This window comes from Primulina huaijiensis, chromosome 2 (genome assembly GCF_012295235.1).
Source record: "Primulina huaijiensis isolate GDHJ02 chromosome 2, ASM1229523v2, whole genome shotgun sequence".
Classification (NCBI taxonomy): domain Eukaryota; kingdom Viridiplantae; phylum Streptophyta; class Magnoliopsida; order Lamiales; family Gesneriaceae; genus Primulina; species Primulina huaijiensis.
The window spans coordinates 23035195-23052960 of record NC_133307.1 but is presented as its reverse complement, the minus strand read 5'-3'; the positions used below and the strand labels follow the sequence as shown (position 1 = coordinate 23052960).

The following is a 17766-nucleotide window of genomic DNA, read 5'->3' as shown; positions in this document are numbered from 1 at the left end:
AAGTTTTTGCCAAATTTTCGACTAGAACAAATAATTCTTAAAGGGTATGTAAGATCAGTAATCATGTGGAGAAAACTATTCCCTCATACTCAATTTACAATGTAAGAATCTCTAAATAAATTTCCCCACATCCCACATATGAGTATAAAATTAGAACTCCATATTCAAAATGTGACATTCAAAATGTGACACTACGTGTAATATTTTAAATTTTCACAAATTAATTAACATGATACATGTCCTAATCATGCACAAATATTTAAATTTAGTGATCATTAAATAATTATTAGCTCCAAACTACATTAATATATCATCTCCAACGGGTTATAAAATTTAAAGTTGTCGTAAAAATCCAAAATAATACATATAATATCAGTAAATCCCAATTACCACATGTGGTTAGCATGCTAAATTAAACAAAGATTATAAGATCTTCATTACATCCTAATTATAATTAATTAATTTGTAGTAAGTCGATGCATATATATTTTATAGCCTTTACGCTCTCATGCATCAGAGAAATGCAAAGCTCCTTCCAGTGATTCTGCAAAATTAATATGAATAAAATTTTAACAGCAAAGAAAATTGAATTTGCAGTAAAACAAAGACATATGGAATTTGATAATATCGATTTTCTATTCAAATTAATTATTTTTATGAAACAGAACCTTATAAAGTTAAAAAAAATAAAAAAAAATAAAAAAAAATTGGTCCCCTCACAGACTAGCAAATGCCTTATAATTAACATTTTGTAGCAAGGCAAGACTTCATGTACGAATTTTACTGTTTACTTTAAGAAATTGGACTGTATCTAAAGTTTGACCAAGTACTCGCACTTTTTGAATTTTATTATTCTGTCAATTATGTAAAAATAAAAATAATGTGAGAAAATAAGAATGATAACTTTTGAATAAATAGTTAATATTGTCCAAATAAGTGCATTTAGAACTATTGTGTCTCTATATGTGACGATGATAAAATATTTGAAAATTAATTGCTTCGATTCGATATCGAGTGTATTTTTTCTTTTTATATTTAACCGCCCTTAATTCTGAACGAATTCCTAGTTCAATCACTCGGAGTAAGTATTTTCAATCGTTACAAAAGATAAAAGAAGAATGCAACAAGTTTTGAAAAGGGTGGTGCATACCTAGCTAGCTAGTAGCTATTAGTTGGTGGAACGGATGCATAGTGTTTATCCACAACTTCAATAAGTTTGTTAGCTATTGCACTTGCATACACTATGGAACCTTCACAAATCTGCAAAATAACGAACACATTTTACAAAAAAAATAAAAATTATTCGCCATGGAAAGATGATCGATGACGATGTTTTAAGCCTGAATTCCATATATATGTGTGTGTGTAATCCCGTGATGATTCTATGTATAAATGAAGCACAAACCAGAAATATTGATATATGGAAAAGATAAACGTATGAATTGAGCACCTTTGAGTTGAACAAGAAGCTATAGTAATCACCGATAAGCCCTCCAGCAACATGGTGGAGATCAAGCTGAAGGTCATCCAAAACCTTTGATACAAAGAGCAAGCAATTGATTCTCTTCTGCTGAACAAGTTTCACAGTGACTTCATCATCTACGATTCGAACATCAACCTCTGTATTCTTCGATTTCCGGTGTAGCCATGAGCTTCGGAGTGATGAACAATTGTAAGGCTGCTCCATTTCGCCTAAAGAATTTGACTCATTTCCCTCCATTGATATCCCATCCTTTTCTTCTGTTTTAGGCCTTTTGAGTCTCTCTTTGCTACACCTTTTCTTCTCAGTCAGAACTTTCAGCTCGTTCACAGTTCTTTTCAGCTCGTTTATGTAGTCAATAGCATCCCCCACGATCGAGGCTCTATCGTTCTTGAATGGTTCTCACCAAAAATTTCAACATATCAGATCAAAGATCAATGTTTGTGTCGTTAACTTTATGGACATACTTGAGTAAATGGATTTTTCATTGCGTATAGATTAAGGAACAAGATCAACAAACGGAGAATGGGATATTAGATACATACCTTAGTGGGATTTGGAATCAATTTCCTCAAAGCTTGGTACTTGTCACTGAAGAGAACTCTCCTGTGCTTTTCAGTATTAGTAAAATGTTTAGTTTCTTTCCCATTATTTTTCATAATGCAATCAATTTCTCCAGCGGAGAACTCGAAAACCCCATTATCAAAATGCCTCCCATCATTGCCATCTTGATACAGAACACCATTAACATGCTCTCTTTCATCCACAATCCCACCAAACAAAGACCCATTTTTTACACCTATTGCGTACCCTCCTCCTTGATGAGGCAAAGAATGGAAAAGCTCCCTCAAAAACGGAGGCTGAGGAGAATGATTTAAAGGCAATAAAGGGTCATACACAACACTACCCGAAGCCATGGCAGATACATCCACGGCAGGGTTGAATTCTCCTAAAAGACCGAGCGACGCCAAGAAACTGGAAGATTTGTGGGCTGATGAATCAGGATTATTGAGCAGGAAAGATGATGAACATCTTGGAAATGGAAACATGTTAAGCAGATCTGGTGTGGTGGGATAGGGAGTATCTGGAATTGTATTTTGGATATCAGTGATATTTGGGTGATATTGGTACTGATTGTGATCGCCATTAAAGCTACACATTTCATGCCAGTTTGAGTTATGCACCATTTCTTGAATCAGATGAGAAGCAGCACTGCTATTATTGTTATCATTATTGGTACCCTGGAACTCCAAATCAAGTTGCTTTTGCATCTCCATCTCCATAACAGCAGCAGCAGCAGCAGCTTCTTGTGGGGAAATAATCTGAGAGTGAATCTGGATCTGTCCCTCCATTGAAAAATTGTGATTATTATCACAATTTGGGATCTGGCCTTGAGAGAAATCATCTTGTTCTTGAACCAATCCTTCCTGTAAACTAGCTTCAAAATTATCAAAACAATCACTTTCGTGGTCATACATCTTTTCACCAGCTTTGAACAGTTCTCTTGTCTCCAATATTTTGGGATGTTTTGTCTCTCTACAACTTCAAGAAAATATTAAATTGTTAAAGAACAAAAAAGTACCAAGAATCATAACTAATGAAATGAAAAGTACTTCTAACAGAGAATCATAGTTTTTGCAGACAACCAAGAATTATAACTAATGAAAGAAGAGTACTTCTAATAGAGAATCATAGGTTTTGCAGACAAATATCAGCTTTAAAAAACCACTAATGACTTCCTTATTTAACTTTTTTTTTTTTACCTTTTTATTGATTTCCAAAATCAAGGAAATGATTTCTTTAGGAAAAAAAAGGAAGTAAGGAAACGATATTCTAAAAAAAGCGAAACAAAAAAAGCAAGAAAATGATAGTAGGTAGGTATATGGGTTTTTTTTTTTTTTTTGTGAAAAAAAGTTAAAAATTTTTCTGGCTGAATTCAAGAACTGTGAGTTCACTTCAGATTTAAATCCATTGTTGCATACAGTAAAGACAAAATTGCTACTTTTTTTAGTGATGGAAAAGTGAAGGAGGAAAGGCTTTTGGAGTTGGCAAATCAAGGAAGGTTTGGTTATGGTGTGGGTAAGAAGGCTATCAGAAATTATTGATTTAGTTCCAAAAGGTAGGAAAGTTTACTACATTGGGATGCCAATGGGATGGTCCCACTCAAGATCTTCTGCAAATTATTCTCTTCTTTCAGCTTTGTTTTATTTTATTTTTTAAAAAGTTACATATATAGTCTAATTTTTATCATATAAGTGAAAATTGTGTTTTTTGGTATTCTATTTTTGTGTTTCTCAAGTTTTATTTTTTATATCTTTAAATTTCAGTTTTATTTATTATTTTTTATTTTGATAATTTTAGTCATTTTTCCAAACTAACTTGCGCAATGACACATCAACATTCTTGATTAAAAATACAAAAATTGTAAAAAATTGCAAAAATAAAAGACTATATTTTGATAACACAAAATACGAAAATCACAAAAATAGAAAACATATAGGACCAAACATTAATGTGAACAAAATTACTTCAATTTAATCAAAGGAGAAATCGTATTTCTGATCACGTAGTTATAAGGGGTGAATTTGTGATTTTCTCTCTATTCAAGTTGTAAAGTTATTTATGTACGTGTTTTGAATAACAAATTCGATCATGTATATATTAATGAAAAAAAAAATAGTCTTGTATGTATGTTCTAATTGGGTAAATGGTCGTGTATCTATATAAATTTTAATATATTATCTATGCTCCAATTATTATATTTGAAATGTCAAAAATAACTAATTAAGGACATTTGATTTTTCAGAATTTTAATAAATCCGGTAGTCTTTAGTATAAGTTCTTCTTTCTTAAAATCGCTGCATGTTCATTTCACTATTTCCAATTAACAAATTTAATTTATATACATTAGAATTTTCCTATATTAACTATATATCAGTTTCGCATGTAATTTATTTTAAGATTTAATTGTCGGAGCACAGAAATTTTAACATTCTACTGCTAGAATGATATTTGAAACCGACAAAAAATTGCTATGATTCCACAACGAGAAGAAATATTATGTAACATTTGTGTGTAAAAATTTGTATATAGTAAATAGAAATTTACCACATATACTGATTATTGAAAGTTAAAAAAAATTTATAATTCAATAATTAGGAACGCTACTGAGAATAATAAAGAAAATATTGTAGAATTTTTTTTTATCTCACAACCCAATACTAGAACACGCCCACACACAAAATATATAATAACAAAACGTAAGTTTTTTGTGCAACGGTCTCACGGGTATATATTCGTGAGATGAGTCAATCTGTTTAATACATACAGTGAAAAACAATATTTTTGATATAAAATATAATTTTTTTCACTGAATCACCATATATGAAACAATATATTTTCACTCAAACCAGCATATATTATATGATATTTTTTCATAACACAACTAATAAAAATGATACTTTTGCAGTGACATATAATGTTTTCAACATAAAAGTAATATATTTCATGAGTCGAATATTTGTCTGACAAAGTTTATTCGTGAGATGATCACATGAGTTTTTTTAATATAAAAAATATTATATGAAAAAAATATTATCTCTCATCTTTCTTTTCTTTTGTTTTTTTAGAAAAGAATTTCATTAATCATGTAAAATATTACAAAGATCAAAATGTTCAATCAAATAATACGATGTAATATAATGATCATTAAATATTTTTAACAGTTATACCGACTAAAATTTGCCAAGGGATACTGACATGATATAATTAAAGATATTATCTTAAATATATTGTGTGTTTCGCATACAAAATTAAACACGAATTTTTAAACTTTTGAACCATTGAAATTGAGAAATAAATTTTTAAAAAAATACCGAAGACATTATTATTATATCGTGTTCCGTTTGTGTTTCATAAATTTTGTGTAAAATATATAGATATTATTTTAAAGTAGGTTTCTTGTCAGACAACAATCTCACATATTTTTATTCGTCAACGGGTTAACTTTGCTCATATTACAATAAAATATTATTTTTTATAGGTGACTCAAATATTATATAAGTCTCGTAAAATTGACATGTGAGTCCGTCTCACATGAGTTTTTGTGATTATTTTATAAAGACATGATATTTATAGGTTAAAAATTAAATAAGATTTATTGAGATAATAAATAAGATTTATTGAGATAGTTTGAACTGTTAGATAAAATAGAGATAAGTTGAAGAAAAAATTAGAAAAAGATAGATGTACAAAAAATACTAATAATCTAACACCAATCAAGTTAGCTAACAAATATTACGAAGGATAAAATTGTAAAGAAGCTTTGATGTGATATAAATATATTAAAATTAGTTAACATGAGGTGATTATAATAGATACCACCAATTTTTTTCCCATTTTTACGAAAATACAATTTGGCAGTGATCTCTTCATTTTTTTAAAATTTTTTTTAAGCTCATCTACTGTGAAACTGTAAATCGAAATTTTTGTGAGGTGGGACCTACTGACAAGTAATTTTCTCCATGCGTTCAGGCTTTCCTACCTAACAATATAACTACCCATTGATATATAAGTAAAATTATGCAAAATATTCCTAAGTTCAAGGGACACTGGTCTCTTTTCATGTTAAATTAAAATATTTAAATTTATATAGAGTTTTAAATATAAATATTAATTCTCAAATATATTAAAATGGTCTGTTTATACAATTCTATATTTTAAAAAATATATATATTTCTCACAATCCAAAACTCTAAATTCACATGTTTGGTTCAAGTTTTAATAGAAAGAAAAAAGAATCTTGCATGAGTATAATTAAATGAATATTATTATAACTTGGATGTTCGTTGTCACGTTCCGAACCTGGGCTCGTACTTGTGTGACTGCACAATGAACCCATGTAGCAACTACTTCGTATTCGTCATCGTTTTAAAAAAATGATTAACTTAAGTTGCTATAAAAGTCCATTGTAGCCCCTTATAAACTCATTTTAAATATTTAATTTTTACCATGTGGGACAAAAGTTAACACAATCATCCTTTTTTCAGAACGTGACATCATCGTTGCGGCCTGACCCCTCGATCCATCAGCGCCGAAAATTTAGAGGTGGCTCCTGTCATGTCGAACTTTGCCCCGCAAGTTCAAGAGGTGACTCTTATGCACGTAACACTTTGCCCCTCATAGCACTTATTTATCGGTATTTCTTGTCGGTGACCGTCTCTGATATCATTTTGTCACGTCCCGAGCCCGGGTCCACCCCAGCGTGACTGCACAATGGGTTCCTATAGCAACTACTTTATATTCGTTCTCGTTTTACGAAAATGATTAACCAAAGTTTTCATAGAAGTTCATTGTAGCACATTATAAACTCATTTTAAATATTTAATTTTTATCATGTGAGACAAGAAATATCACATTCGTCACTACTATAATATATTATTCCTTAATTAATACGAGTAATCTTTGACACATGATGAAAATCATTTTAATATAACTACGTAGAACCAAAATTATCGAAAAATAAAAGATTTTTGGCTATACTATCATGTCATAACGAAATCTATATATTCATTATCATGACATGAAGGGGTTTTTTAACCGTTTACAGGACATTTTGTGAAAGTATGATAAAATAAGGTAAAAAAAAAATTTAACAAACTAATGTTTCACGCCTCTTCAAGAGGCGTGACTTTCAATTTATTTTTTTTTTTAATAAAAAGCATCAGATGGCGTGACTTGCTTATTATTATTATTATTTTTAAAAAAGGGTGTCACGCTTCTTCAAGAGGCGTGACTTTCAATTGCTTATTTTATTTTATTTTTTAAAAGCAAGTCACGCCATCTCCAATGGCGTGACTTGCTTAATTTTAATTTTTTTTAAAGTAAGTCACGCCTATTTTTTAATCGTTGATATAAATTAATTTACGTGGCTATTCGAATATAAATTATGAATATATCATAATCTTACATTTTGAATTTATGATTAAAATGCCTAATTATGTTTCTATGTATTATTAGTTATTCTTATTATTTTATATTATGTAAATGATAATAACAATACTCATTGTTGTTGTTTTATATAGGTAGTATATAAAAAAAATTAGTATAACGATTAATTTATTTTACACCAATCATATATATTTTCTTATTATATAAAAAAGGAAGTCACGTCTACTTGGTAGGCGTGACTTCCATGATTTCCTTTTTTTTGCTTCTTTTTTTTTTTAAAAAAATTACGCCAACTCACATATATTTTCATTTCACCATCAAATTATTACGATTAATACAATAAATCATTAAATATTTTTTTTATTGTATCTCATAATTATATGAGATAGTGTATTTTATTTTTAAACAAAAAACTACGTGATTTTATTTTTTATTTTACAAATAATCTTTTATGTTAAATGTGAAACAAATATATACATAAACAAATAAATTTAAAATTATTATCATACTATACAATTATATAATTATTATAAAACAATAATACCAACGGAAAAAAATAGCATATAACATAAATTTTTTAAACATTTTAAAAAAAATAATGATAATGAAAATTTATCAAAAGTCTATAAAAAAATCAGATTTATTTATAAATACCTATTCATGAATAAGGCTCAGAACGATTTTCAAATTTCTTTACAAAAATTAGTAATAACTAAAAAAATCACCTAATAATTAAAATTGAAAAAAAATTAAATAACACTACAAAATTAGTCTAACATTAATAATAATTTCATTTATAACTTTTATATTTAACAGAATAATTTATGTTAATATACATACCTTTAATGTAAGTTGAAACTAAAATAAACCTGCAAAATCAAAAAAAAAATCAAATTATTAAGAATTTACAGGAAGTGAAAAAATAAATTCTAACATTTACGAGAAAAATATGATATGAGAAATGAAATGAGTCAATCAAGTATTCAATTTATAGAGAAAAATTTATAATATTATAATGAATTCGAAATTATTAAAGTTATGTTATTGCAGCTTTTAATACATGTGCGGAGGCGTGCAACTATGAAATAATTTAAACATGTCACTTGTATTATTTTTTTTTTTTTTAAAAAAATAAGAACGCGACTTACTTTTAAAAAAATAATAATAAAGCAAGTCACGCCATATGAGATGGTGTGACTTGCTTTTTTTTAAAAAAATAATAAGCAAGTCACGCCATCTCATATGGCGTGACTTGTTTTTTTTAAAAAAAAAAAAATTTGAAAGTCAGAAGAGGCGTGACACATTAGTTTGTTAAATTTTTTTTTACTTTATTTTATTAAATTTTTAGAAAATGTGCAATAAACAGTTAAAAAGTCCTGACATGAAGAAGGTCACAAGATAATTGAGTCGATACAATGTCAACTCTCAATGCATACTTCTACTTTTCCAAAATAGATAATATTTGTTTTAGTGAAAAATTCCTTCTGTAGAGGTTGAAAAATGCGTAGCATGCTTCCCAACAGCTCAAAAAACAAAAGGCAGAATAAGTATATGTGTGAAAATTATTTTTAATATATTTAACAGCTAGCTTATTTTAATTAATTTTATCAATATAATAATACATTTTCTAAATTTAAGACAATTTATTTTTATTCGTACACTGCCAAACGTCAAAATTCTGATTTCGCCTCTCATAATTTTTTTTTATAGAAAAAACTAAACAAATTCATCGTGAATTAAATTTAGGCAAAAACTTGTGTGAAACGATCTTACGGGTCATATTTTGTGATATTGATCTCTTATTTGAGTTATCCATGAAAAAGTATTACTTTTTATGCTAAGAGTATTACTTTTTATTGTGAATATCGGTAGGATTGACCCGTCTCACAGATAAAGATTCGTGAGACCGTCTCACAAGAAACTTACTCTTAAATTTAAGGGATGGAAGGGAAAGCAAGAAACCTCGAATAACAACGGAAACTATAGATCTTTTTTTAAAATTACATTTGGTAACAAAATTCATGTTAGAACAATACGTGTTCATCCATCTGATGAGAGTTTGTTAAGTTAGGTATGCCTATGGAAAAATAATAACAAATTTTTATGGCAAAAATTAAAATAGGGAAAATTTTGGTTTTTCGCTAGAAAAGGATTAAATTGCAAATAAAACAAAGATATATAACGGACTAATTAAATTAAAATTTGACAATATATAAAACCAAAATCGTAAAAAAATAAATATAAAAAGGTTTCAAAACCAAAAGTCGTCTTATGGGAGAAGTAATAAAGTTTTATAGGCATAAAACTGGACTCTTTTTGGGGAACAAAATAGTTGTGTGCTTTCTTCCGTTTCTTTTGCCTTTGTTAAAGCGTAAACCTTTGCGTGCAAGAAATCGAGAAAACTGCAAACTTAATTTTGCTTATTTGAGAGATTACACCAACTTGTAGGGAAGAATTTTTAATTATCGACAAATTAGAAACACGATCATTAATCATCGAATGTCAAATCTTGGCTGGGATTTGAAATGATGGGTGAGATGTGTACATTTCAAAATACGCAGACTGTCATTTGAATTAATTCATCGAATGTCTCGAATTCAAGTACTGCTAAATTAGCTCAGCAGTACTTGAGGATACGAGCTAGAGTAACCACATCTGGTTCAACCCCTTCCATGAACTTCTTTCTAAATACTCAGGCGGTTAGCTTCTTTGTATGCACCAAATTTAAAAAATACATTACCAATCAACACATCAGATTTTACGCAAAAAATGATACTTCGTTTTCGAGAAACGTGAATACATTAATTACTATCATTTTCTGTATCAATCTCTTTGTATTCTTATCAGAAAACAAACTTTATGCGAAAATGATAATGTGTTTTTTATTATGAGTTTTTATTTATCATAAAACAGACCATCCATCGAATATCTATCTAATATCTATTACTATTATAAATATATGAGTTTGAATTGTGAGCTTACCTTTTTACCTTTTTATTTATTTTATAATTTGTCATCTTCATTTGGTTATTTAAGTAATTTTTTATGTTAATTTAATATGTTAATTAATAGTGTACTTAACTTTCATTTGTGAGTTTTCTTTTTTACCCTTTCATTTGTTTTATATTTTTCATGTTCATGGGGTTTTTAAGTAATTTTTCATGTTAGTTAATATGATAATTAATAGTGTACTTAACTCAATCAAATTAATTATTTATTTTGATTTACTTATAAATTTATCATAATGTTATACATTTAAAAAAATTGCTACTATTACTAACATCTATTTTATTTTATTTCTATTACTATTATAAATATGTGATTTTTATTTGTAAACTTCATATTTTATCGTTTTGTTTATTGTCATTTTTCATATTAGTTTAATATGATAATTAATAGTGTATTTAACTCAATCAAATTAATTATTATTTTTATTTTACTTTGTAAACTTACTATTTTACCTTTTTTTGGTTTTATAATTTGTGTAATGTTCATGATGTTCTTTAAGTTATTTTCTACGTTAGTTTAATAGGATTATTAATAGAGCACTTAACCCAATCAAGCTATTTATTATTTTAATTTTACTTTTATTTTAAATTTAAATTTTACTTTTATTTTTAAATTTAAATTTAATTACTTTAATTTATACAATGACATCAAATTAATAGAAAATCACTCTCATAATGTTATACATTAAAAAAATTATTAATTTTACGAACATTAAAGTAATAATAGGAAGACGAATGGAGATGAGTGACATTGAAAAAAATTAAATAATTAAAAAATATTAAGGTCATATAAAACATCTTCTTCCCATTTAAAATAGAGGTATTTTAAGACTACTTATGTATCAACAAATATATGTGATTCAGAGAAAATATTCATATATAGGTGATTTCAATATAAACATTTAAGTTATTTAGTCAATTTTCGTTATATGATGTTAAATAAATATTATCTATTAAATATATGATTTTCATTTGTAACCTTACCATTTTACCTTTTTTTTTTTTTTTTTTTTTTTTTTTACAATTTGTCATGTTCATGATGTTATTTAAGCAATTTTTTATGTTAGTTTAATAAGATCATTAATAGTGTACTTAACTCGATCAAACTAATTATTGTTTTAATTTAATTTTAAATTTAATTTTAATTAAGAAATTTATATATTTTCGTCAAATTCATGAAAAATATCTACTATATTGATGATAGGTAAAAATGGGCAGATGAATGGAGATAAGTCAGATTGAATAAAAATAAATTATTAATAAATATTAAGGTTATATAAAACTTCTTTCTCCCATTTAGAATAAAGATATTTTCAAACTCTTTATGTGTCAATAGAGATACATGATTGAGAGAAATGTTTGTATGTAAGTTATTTCAAACACTGTTTTTAAGCTATTTAGTCAATGTTTTATATATGCTGCTAAAAAAATATTACTAAATAATATGCTTCATTTGATCATTTTGTGTTCTTGCAATGAGATGAGTTTTTTAACATATCATTACATGTTTTGGTGTTATATGTCGTTTGTATTGATCATGTTGTGTTTGGATTCTTTATGTGATTTGTTTGTTCACCGAAAGAAAATATAAAACAAAACCATATATCCCACAAAAATGATTATTTTTAATTTTTTTTCCTTGATATATTTTGTTAATTCTTAAACACATAATGCATGTTTTCAGTTTGCTTAGATTACTTAGTTTGAAGCGACTTACAAAATATTAAAAATGATGAAATGTTTCTTCGTTTTTAGCTTATATCTCAGAATATAAAGAGATAATATTTTTTTATTTATTGGGACAAATGTATTTCCAGACTTCTGTCTATAAATCAGTATTCAAAATTTTTACAACATTATTATATTCTCTATTCAAATTTTTTTTATTTAAATTGATTGAAAGTATTTGAATTTGAGTTTTTATGTGCTTGATTATATTATTTTTGTAGTATTATTTATTGTGAAATTAATAGATGGACTAAAAAAATTAGTGGATCTATGAGTCCTCTGGTGGACGACAAACATGGATAAATTGTTAAAAGAGATAATATCAAGTAGATTTTTTGTGTACGATTTTGTTCTACTTAAATGATTATGCATGATTCTAAATTTTAATTGATCAGAAGTTAACGTATGTTTTGTCGTTGCCAGATATATTTTGTCAACGGTCTAATATTTTTCTTTGATTTAAGGAAAATTATGTGACTTCGTATTATATTTTTATTTCTTAAGGTTTTATTAAAGGATTTTTCATGATGATTTTGAGGCACCATTTTTTCCTTTGTGTGTTTTTTTAAAAAGTAAAATATTTATGAAGCCATGACGTTAGTAAGGCGCCTTCTCTTTATTTGAAAAAAATATTGAAAAATTTATAAAAATTTTGAATAATATGAGTTAGTATTTAATTTGAGAGTGATTTATGCTTTTTGTTGCTCGTATATACTTCAATTTCTTTGTTATTGTACTAAATAAATTATTTTTGAACTTTGAGTTATCATTTTTTTTATGGAGGTTGTTTGTGTCATGAATTTTTTAAATTCATTTTGTTTAGTATTGTTGGCGGCAATTGATTTTTCTGATATTCTATTATTTGTCTTGTTGTTTATATGAAAATATGTATGAGGGTACACCAATCAAAGCCACATATTTTGGGTCTTATGTTCTACGAAGAGGGTAATATATGATTTCTGTTAATTATATAATTTATTGGTTCTTCATACATGTAGTTAAGAAATGAATCAAATTTTGAACAAAAAATTTATGACAAACATAGTGGATGAAAAAAACATGTTAAAAAAAATAATGTTGCATATTACTATGCCCCTATTTCTGTATGATATAATTCAAACACATTTTTTTAGATATTTGAAATTAGGTCTAACTAAGTGACATAAAACATATACATATATATTTGAAGGCGTATTTAAAGCAAAATATTAAGATCAAGAATGATTCATATTTAAATTTCAACGCAGCACAATGAAGAAGAAATTGGAAAATTGTATGTGTAAACCTTTAAGGGTTATATAGTGATTATGTTGCTACTTCATGGTTTGCAACATATTGATGCCATATAAAATATCAATATTTCTCAAAGAATAAACAAAAAGAAAAAATTCTTCATTCAGAAAAAGAAATACATGAAAAAAAATTGTGTATAATTCTCATTCTATTTTTAATGGTTTGAGAACAATTCTAAAGCTTTGTGGACACAATATATCAATTTTGTGCATTTTTAATAAATTGAGACATTGAGCCGGTTGCACTTTATTTCTTCCAATATTATATCGATAGATTTCGAGGTGGCTAAGAGGTTGTTTTTGTCTATTTTTTTAGTTAAAGTGGCTAACAAACTAATTCATGAGATATATGATGGTAACATAGAGAACTACTCGCCAAATAAATTCAGTTAGCCGAATAGTGAAATTCAAATTGAATTATACAATATTTCATCAAATTAATTTTGTCTATTATAAGATGCTCATGAAATCTAAACAGTTGTATTATTAGATGAGATATTGAATAAGACAAATACTTTGATATATATATTTGAATGATATCTCATATACATATCTTAATTACGTTATCCGTGTCCTTCTCAAGATTTTTAAAATACAATAATTAATTTTGTATGTCGTTCCACAATATATAAAATATTATAAAACAAAATGTAAACTCGATAGAATAAAATTTGTTTTGTTTATGAGATTGAAACTATATCATCTCCATGATATGATGCACGCAATCATTGTTCCAAATCTTCTAAAAAATGACGAAAGAAATGACTTTCCTGAATTGCGTCAAATTAAACGATGACACAGTTCTAAGATATAGTCATTTGAAAAGATTTTCAAGTTTTTTTCTCACACTGATTGAGAAATAATCGTTAAAAATTTATTAAACTTATAGCTATATGTTGATAATATTTATACTAAATATATAAAAATGATATTTCAAATATCCCGATGTTTGAAGAAATTACAGCACCATTCATTGGTTATGTTGTTGAAGAATATATAGGTTATACATACTTTTAGTCACAAGTAAAAACCAATCACGACTAAAAATAACATTTATTCTTATGAGTCATATTTGATGATTGTCAAAAACTGAAAAATCATTCAACAATAAAATAAATATTTTGGAAAATAAGATTACTGGATAAAAACAATGTAGAAAACCGAAAAAACGTCCTGATAGGGAAGTAAACTACGAGCATATCAGATCCCAGATGAAGATTTTAAATAACATAATAGATGTTTAAGACGATCATATACTTGCTGAGTATATCAAAATGGTTATATGTATATTATAACAAACTACAACAAAGAGTTGTAGAGTTATCAAAATCAACCAAGAAGTATATTGAAAAGTATGTTATGTGGATTAGATAACTTCTCCGATTCATATAACGTCTATTGTCATGATTTTTGATTTTGTGGTTTGATTTGTTGCAATTAATAAATGCTATTAGCCATATTTTAATTCATTTAAACATTATCAAAATTTCGTACTTATATTTCCAGCAATTTAGTTGCTCACGTGCAACGCACGTGCACTTTTCTAGTTTTATTAAAAATGGTGAGATGAATTGTGTATTGTCCATATTCTCCTTGTATCCATATTGTGAGTTGTTATGTATCCGCATTGTGAGTCCAGGGCGTAGCCAAAGTGTGGGAGCCCAGCAAAGATTATCAATTTTTTTTATATAGCCATGCTGTAGTCCAATTATTTCCTTAAGCTCATCCATTACAAAAATAAAATGAAAAAAAAAATAAAGTAAAAAAACAATAGGAAAAAATGCGAGATGATGAATGGGAAGATTTTCTATAGAGCGTGAATAATTTTTGTGATAGTCATGACATTGTAGTGCCTGATTTGACAGATCGTTATGTTGAGGTGCTAAATATTCTTGTCAACAGAAAAATCATTTTACAGTGGAGGAATATTATCATTTTCATGTATTCAATGTTGTGACTGCCAAACAGCTGATGGAGTTGAATATACGATTTAATGAGCAATCAATAGAGCTTCTCACTCTCTGTGAAGCCTTGAATCCCAGTTATGGCTTCAAATCATTCTCTGAACGTTCTATTTATTCTTTGATTGATAAATTTTATCCCAACTATCTTTCCAAAGATGACATGAAACATTTGAAGACTCAATTGGATCATTACAAGCTTGATGTATTTGAGGATTCGATGTTTAAAGATGTTGATTCTCTTTCTAAATTATACCGACTACTAGTTGAAACAAAGAAGTCGAGGATTTATTTCATTATTGATAGACTGATTCGTTTGGTCTTGACTCTTTCAGTTTCTACTGCTACAACTGAGCGATCATTTTTAGTGATGAAACTTCTCAAGACACCACTTCGCAACAAAATGGAGCAGGAATATTTAAACAATGCAATGGTTTTGTATATTGAGAGAGAAATTGCTCATGACATTGATATAGATTACATAATTGATAGATTTGATTTTTTGAAAAATCGAATGTTGCGACTAAAGTAGTGTTTATTTAAGTTACTCTTTTTTCGCGTAAGTTGTATTTTTTTTATTATGTGTACTCTTTCATATGATTAATGTTTGAACTTTTAGAAAATATTTATCCAGATTTGATGATTATATTGTGAAAATCATGGATTGCACTTAATCTTTATGTTATATGGAAAATGTTGTATTGAATTTTAGATTAATTTTTTTTTATTTTCTAGCCCCATATTTAGAAATTCTGGTTAGGTCTTTTTGAGTTGTCTTTAATCTATTGTTCATTATTATTTTTTATATTATTATTGTTATTCTTTGTGTGTGACGTGGAGATTTTCCTATCGTGTCTTTTTTTGTCGTGCCCTGAGATTTTCTTGCGAACCCTTCGTCGTTTTGTTGGGCTTTTGGCATGATTATGCTGACCTTATTGGTTATTCCAACAACTTTCCAATATTTGTTCAAAGATGTGTAGTCCTCTGTTCTTTTGTTCTGTCGAAGAATCTAGCTGTATAATTGTATATTTTCATTCATTAATTGTACACTACTACTTTAATTTAACATATTGAAGAATAATACTACTCTGAAAATGTTGAATGAACTTTGGATGGAGAAAATGATAAAAGAGTCCAACCAAGTAAGCCTACGACAATCGAAAGATGAAATGAAAACTTTGCAACGGTTAATGATGGGGTTCAATTTTACAACAAAAGCAGCTATCATTAATTGAGATTAATCATATGTTTCTATGTTACTTTAAAATAATAAGATGTGTGCACAATATTACAACATTACATATGTAAAAAGTATTACTACATCAAAACAAGCATAAGAGAAATTGAAAATAAATCGTCGACGTGGTACGAGGCTTGCCATAACTGTTACAAAGTTGTTATCAAAACTATTGGTGGATTTAATTGCATAAATTGTGAAAAGATTAATGTAAAAATCGTCTTAAGGTACTCAACTATGCAAAAACATATATTATTAATGAAAACATTTAATTATTGTGTACATGCATTCTTACAATTGATTTTCCAAGTACCAAATAGCAATAATCATCCAAGATCAAAATAAACAGTCAGAGTGACATGTTCGAAGAGATTGCCGTGACATTTATTAGTTGCATTGTTGAGAAATACATCAACATGCACACTTAGGTGATTTAAAACATTCATTTCAATATTTTTTTATTTATCTTATAATATTTCTAATAATTACATATTATATATTGCAACAAGCAAGTAATCTAGAACAAGTAAAGATACTTTATCACTCAAACAAACAATATTACAATTTCTTTTCAAATTAGACAAGAGTCTTTTTTCCTTTACATATTTTGGTGCTAGGCTTGATAGAGAACTTGCATTCTCAAGTCGTGGTTGGGGTTTATACTTTTCAGGTTTCACGGCAGATTTTTCATACTTTTTCACCAATCGTACCCAGGGATCAATGTCCAGCTCATTTCCAACTTTATTAGTCACATTCTTTTCATCAATCCCTTGATCAAAAACGTTAGAACTTAAGTCGGATTGTACCCATCGGATCATAGTAAGAGCATCTAGTAGCATCTCTCCATGATTCTCTAGGTATCATTGATAGTGTCTGCAATAAACATTAGGTTATGATTAGCATATAGTATGGTCTCTTCAACACATATATCTCGGTTGAAAATATGACGCGAGTTACAAATGAATTCGATAACGATGTGATTTATCTTTAAGTAATCATAATGAAATCGTATGTGCAACTAGAAAATGAGTTTTCCCTAAATCATATTTCTTGATTTGGTCAGAGACTCATTGCACTATTAATACATCAAATTACATATGATATCTTCACC

General features: G+C 27.5%; 1 protein-coding gene across 1 annotated transcript; it reads right to left on the bottom strand.

Moving 5' to 3' along the window:
• Window positions 1-352: 352 nt before the first annotated feature.
• LOC140960166 (transcription factor bHLH91-like) lies at window positions 353-3541 on the bottom strand. Its single transcript, XM_073418321.1, has 5 exons — window positions 3244-3541; window positions 2026-3022; window positions 1451-1870; window positions 1151-1260; window positions 353-544 (listed from the first exon to the last, which is right to left on the bottom strand). The coding sequence occupies exons 2-4, from the start codon at window positions 2956-2958 to the stop codon at window positions 1159-1161; spliced, it is 1455 nt and encodes a 484-aa protein (XP_073274422.1). The 5' UTR covers window positions 2959-3022; window positions 3244-3541; the 3' UTR covers window positions 353-544; window positions 1151-1158.
• Window positions 3542-17766: the final 14225 nt, after the last annotated feature.